The sequence below is a fragment of the Brassica napus genome, chromosome C3 (assembly GCF_020379485.1).
Source record: "Brassica napus cultivar Da-Ae chromosome C3, Da-Ae, whole genome shotgun sequence".
Classification (NCBI taxonomy): Eukaryota; Viridiplantae; Streptophyta; class Magnoliopsida; order Brassicales; family Brassicaceae; genus Brassica; species Brassica napus.
In genome coordinates this window covers 52,126,410-52,132,409 of record NC_063446.1, presented here as the reverse complement: position 1 = coordinate 52,132,409, position 6,000 = coordinate 52,126,410, and the positions used below count along the sequence as shown (strand labels likewise).

Sequence of the window (6,000 nt, the reverse complement as noted above, 5' to 3'; positions counted from 1 at the left end):
TTATTTGATCATCATATCATGACAAGAGAGTTTCTGAGAGATTCGTTTTGTAATTCATTGATCAAGCAATAAAAGTTATCTTTCTTTACATCTTTACATAAATTAGTGAGTCTGAGAAATTACTCGTAACACTCTGCAACTTAAATTCTTGAGCCAACTGTGTCGTTGTTGACTGATGATGATATACGCATCTACTAACATGCTGTTGTACTAAACAAACTAGGCTCACCGTAAAAAAGAGATGAAAATTAACAATTAACAAATCAACTTACAACATTATTATCTTTCTTTGGAGAAAAGCGACTAATCTCTCTGTCTATATAACCTATGATTTGGAGAAAAAGTTCAGAAATCAAACATAAACTTCTCTCTACACAAGAAAAAAAAAACAATTTGAAGTCAGTGCCAAGGCCTTCTGAGAAAATGAAGAACAAAAAAAGGATCTCATCTTTATTCACCAGAAACTCCGAGGTATCAATGACGACCATCTTGACTCTTTCCCTGCATCAGAAACAGATCCAGAGTACCTCCGAGACTTATGAATCCTCATTTTAACGCTAGGAACTTTGCGTGCAATCGCTTGCCATATCATTTGGACTGCATCATCAAACCTTGACGGGAAATGAAACTCATAGAACTTCTCCACTTCCTTCAATCTATTCCACATCCTTGTCCACTCCTCCTTGGTGATTCCCCTAATCAAGTTAACCAGAAAGTTCTCTTTCAAGGCATCAGAGGTGCGAACAAACACGGAGAACTCAGAGTAATCAATAACGTCCTCGAAAGGAAGCTCAATGTCGTCACTGATAATGACAGGCACGCAGTGACTTGCAATGGCGTCAAAGAGACGGTTAGATGAAGGAGTGTCTCCGGCAATGTTGAGGCAGAACTTGGAGTTGTGCATTCCTTGGCTTGCTTTGTTTATGCCTCCGTTTCTCACGCTCCCAAACGAGAAATGCACGTCTTTCTCATCTTGCAACAGGTAGAACAACTCCTGACGCACAAACCCACCCTGAGATATATATATATATATATGACACATCATATGAGCAAACCACATAGCAAAAAGACTATCTATATCTACGTACATATAATATGAACACTATATATTAATAACTAAATAGACAGAAGAAGGGAGTAGAACTCACATCTTTCCTGTAGATGGCACCCTGAAAGTAAAGCAGAATGGGTCTGCTATCGAAACCAGAGGTATCGTTTTGGTAAGTTTTGATGACATGCTTATAAGGCGCAATGACATCTTTCTCAACGTTTGCAACAGTAGGAGGATACCTTCCGAAGTCAGAGAGTATAAAAATCGCAGGAAAGAGCTTGTTTCTAGCATCCAACATGCTATTGGGATGATGAGCAAGAACCACATGGTCTCTACCACCTGACCTCTTCCACTCCTCCTGAGCAGTCAAGAAAGCAACAAGCTTTCCTTGCAAATCCTTGTTTCTGCTTGTTTTCTGATGAGGATTCACCTTCGAAAACCGATTGTAACTCAAGGAGGAGAAAAAGGGAACAAAGATAACATCGGCTTCGGTAGAGTTATAAACTCTTTTGGCAGCAATGGGTCTAGGACCGTTTGGATACTCGGACGCAAGAAGATCCAAGGTGAGCCAATACTCAATGCTGTGCTGCAAATTCAAGCCTCCAGGGTAAGGAGGTATGAACTTGTGAACATCAGGCCATACACTCCCCCCTCCCTCAGGTTTCCAATTTAACAATCCGAAATGAAACTCCGGATCCATGTCGTACATGAAGACCTTGAGAGGACCCCTTCTCTTCTCATCTTCAACGCATCTGCAATCATCTTTCAAGCTGGGATCGCGAGCGAATGATTTGGATTGAAATGTGGAGCTAAGGAAGCGGTTGTGGGCAGTGGAACGCAACACAAAGTAGCAGGAGAGAGCGAAGAGGACCGTTGTGAAGACGAATAGGCAGAGAAGGAAGTTTCGGGCTACGTACCCGATCGTGGAACCGTTCTTCTCCGGCATTGCCATAAGGTCAGAGTTAGGGAAGCGAGAGCATGAATGGTGGTAAGAGGATGTTCTTCTCTGACACCAATTTCATCTCTCATAGAGCGGCGGACTAGGAGGAGTAACAAACGGTACGGTGCTTATTAAGGCTTCAGGGATCGTCAACTTTCCTATTATTAACTCTTTTAATTTGTTTTGTTTTGTTTTTCTAAGAGTAATTATTTACTTTCCACTATTTATTTTTTAGTTTTGTACAAGGTAGACCCAACAAATAATTCAGAGTCCAGTCATTGAAATAGTTAGTGTAGCTAAAGCAAGATGGGACCAAGTTTGGGCCCAAAACTTGAAAGTCGAAATAACTTTCTTTTGCCAAAAAAGTACGATGGGACCAAGTTTTTTTTGTCAAATATAACATGTGTATGTTTTAAACAAACATGGGACCATGTTTGGATCCAACGCCTAACTAGAATCAGGTCAGCCCACGAGAACAGTTTTTCTGGATATTTATTTTTTATAAAGAATTTTTATTTGTATGAACTTAAATCCTTCACATATTTGTTTTTTATTGGCTGCTTTGTATAGTCTTATCCATTTTATTTACACCTGTAGAAATCATTTAGATCTTTCGCGTATTAACATATCTGTTTTGGGTTGTTAAAGGTATCAAAACTATTTTTTTTTTTTAATTATACGAGGTATCCTGGTTCTACAGAAGTGGTCCAGACTAGTCACGTGTTGCCACGTGTTGATCCCTTGTCCCTGGTGATGCCAAAATGTTAATTATCCAGTGGTCGGGACTCGAACCCTAGTAGCTTTACCGTATTGGGTTTTTGCCCTCAAATTAATCACTACCAAATCACCCGGTTAAAGTATCAAAACTATTATCCAAAGTATACCTTCAAATGATAGCAATCTCAAAACAAAAACAAAAAACAGTTTTGATGCTCATAAGTACTTACTGAAACACAAAATAAAAATAGCTCCAAAGACTTTATTAGAACATAAAAGAGAAATAAAAGAAGGAACTTGGTTTGTCACCAAGTCTTAAAATGATTGCAAATCGATTTTTATACATATAGAATAGAGAGTTGCATTTTAGCAATTCTCATAAATAACATAAAAGAAATTTATACTAGTCTACTTTTTGAAAACCCTAGTCACATGGACCAATACACTTGTTATAAATTAATCATAATGGATTTCTATTGATTCTTTAATACATAAAAAAGTCTATATACTCATAATGGCTCAATAGAGTAAAATCTATTTTATTAAAAAAAAAAGCAACACAAATCTTTGGAAAAATAAATATTCTCCTGGCAGGAAGAAGATATAATGGATTTAGCAACTATGTACACAGATTCAAAGTGCAAACATTATTAAATAACCAACGAGATTATATACTTTGTTCCCAGCCATTCGCCTGAGACCAGCAAACAGTAATCAACAACAGATTTATCCAGACCTTACAGTGGACTCCCACATTAATGTATCAACGAGATCATAGAATTTATAGGCTCTTCGATCTTTGGTGAATCCTTAATATGTGAAGATTATAAAAAGTATACCTTTAAACCGGACGCAATTTGGATGATAGAAATGTATGGTATTTTACAAATAATGAGAAATACATTGTAAAATGCCTGGTTAAATCCGCTTATCAAGTGGAAAGAGTTTATACTGATAGAGAAAAACTTTCTACAAAATATGAACCAACGATCGATTCTCTTAAAGCGTTCTGTTGGAAAATTCGGTGTTCACCTAAAATCAAGCATTTTCTATGGCAATTACTGACAGGTTGTATAGCGGTTAAGAAGAATTTACCGACCAGGGGAATCCAGGGTGATATATGTTATGCAAGATGTGAAGCATCAGAGGAATCAATAAATCATGTGTTGTTTTTAATGTCCTCCGGCGGTTCAAGTTTGTGCATTCTCGAAGATCTTTTCGAATCTGGATATTTTTTTTCTCAACAATCACTTTTCGCAAATATGGATTAGCTATATTGGAGATTTTCTCCCAAAATGGATGATCACCAATTTGCATGGATATTATGGTATATCTCGAAGGGAAAAAATAATAAAGTTTTTAGTAATATAGATGTTGATCTCAGAAACACACTTAAATTGGTAGAGACGAAATCTTTACTTTGGACATAGGCACATGTTTCAATCACACAAAAGACTGTCGCACATAGGGAGGGGGAGGCTACTACACTACCTACCATCCCGGGAAGATGGTGTTTCATGGATGGATTATAGAAGGATAAGGAAATTCATTTGGGACAAGGTTGGTATAGTACATCGGAAGGTTTTGATGGATTGATGGGGGGCAGAAATACTCGATCTAGTTTGTCACCTCTTCACTCGGAAGTGGAAGCTTTCATATGGGCAATGAAAATGTACGAGGAATTTACATCAGTTTCATGTCACATTTGCAACAGATTGTTCTTAATTGGTGAATATGGTTTTGAAACCAGAAGAATGATCAACATTTGCAAGATACATGAAGATATCAAGATCCTAAGAAGAAGTTTCTACAACTAAGTGATCATTCATATACATCAGGCACATAATTCAAGACCGGACAGTTTCACACGAAATTCAAGGATACAACCGTCGTTTGTCGTTCAAATAGATAGCGAGTTCCCAGTTTGGTTTCCAGAGTTTCATGAGTCTGTTTATATTGATGAAAAAAAAAATTGTATACTTAATTTGCTTTTTAGTGGTCATGCAACATTTTAAAATCATATGAAAATTTAAAATCCATACACCTGCACATATGTTATCTAGGAAATCAGTCATTTCCACACATTTTTTACGTACATATACGCGGTTACTTTTATTTGATACAATTATACTATTAATTGATAACACACTTAACTGAAAACGGTATAATTTGATTGACGTTAAAATGTGATCTAGCAAAAATAACGTGCATTGATGACTGAAATGTGATTCAATGCTATATAAAATTAGACAGATGACTAGATCTATGATTAAACTAAAGCTTTGATTTAAAAGAGTGTTTTACACTCAGGATCACATCTTGTGATTTAATTACACAATAATTCATTTTTTGACTACTAAGACACTTTTACCAACTAAAAAACCCAATACTCTTTCTCTTTCTTCATTCAGCTTTTACCTTTTTTTTTTTAATAATAACTTTATTGATTTGGTTCTTCTCACTTTCTTATATTTAAGGAAAGCCCAAATTTAAATATAGCCACTAGAATGTATCTTTCTCTTAAACAATTTATATTCATCTTTTTTTAGGCAAAAAACAAAAATTATGTGAGAAAAAACAAAAATCGCTGAAACTATATATTAATATTAAAATTATAAAATAAAAATTGTTAACCAAATTTGCAAAATTCGATATTTCATTAAAATTGTAATTTTTTAATTTTTTTAATATAACCTTGAAATAAAGTTTTTGAGATTTTTTTTAACAAAACAATATATCGTATTCCCGGCCAAAACTATAAATCTTATTTTGCAGCTTAAACATAAACTCAATTTTTGCGTAAAAATTAAAAAGACTTGTAAAATAATTTTTCTTAAAACATAAACAGATATATTCATATTGAATTATATCATTTTGAAAAATCTAGTTTTAACATTAGCCCATATGTACAATGGTTCACAAATGTCCACATGCACACTGTCATAAGATATTTACACTTAATTATCATTACACTTAATACGTTTTAACATATATAAAGTAAATAGCATAGAAATGTACACATATTTCGCTATCCACATATACATAAGTTTCAATTTGAACAAAACTATTTCTTACGAAACATTAAAATTTAAAATTTTATTTCTTCAAATTGCAATATCATGTCTTTAGAAAAAGACATTTCCAATATTTAGTATCTACTCTATTTAGCGGTTTAGTTAGTTTGTAAGTATTATTGCAAGTGTGTATAAGAAGATATATTCATATTATTTTGCAAATATAGTTTTAACATTATCCACATATACATTTGTTCACAAATTTCTACCTTATCATT

The 6,000-nt window shown here is 34.5% G+C and overlaps 1 protein-coding gene across 1 annotated transcript; it reads right to left on the bottom strand.

Moving 5' to 3' along the window:
* Positions 1-227: 227 nt before the first annotated feature.
* LOC106346502 (probable arabinosyltransferase ARAD1) lies at positions 228-2,189 on the bottom strand. The gene is made up of 2 exons (XM_013785856.3): positions 1,149-2,189; positions 228-1,012 (listed from the first exon to the last, which is right to left on the bottom strand). The coding sequence occupies exons 1-2, from the start codon at positions 2,001-2,003 to the stop codon at positions 455-457; spliced, it is 1,413 nt and encodes a 470-aa protein (XP_013641310.1). The 5' UTR covers positions 2,004-2,189; the 3' UTR covers positions 228-454.
* Between the last annotated feature and the right edge of the window lie 3,811 nt (positions 2,190-6,000).

What these genes read in the sequence shown, in the direction of transcription:
- LOC106346502 (XM_013785856.3), bottom strand. Translation starts at nt 2,003, where the DNA reads ATGGCAATGCCGGAGAAGAACGGTTCCACGATCGGGTACGTAGCCCGA. An exon ending in GTGCCATCTACAGGAAAGAT is followed by an intron (nt 1,013 to 1,148) that starts GTGAGTTCTACT and finishes TATATATCTCAG; the next exon opens with GGTGGGTTTGTGCGTCAGGA.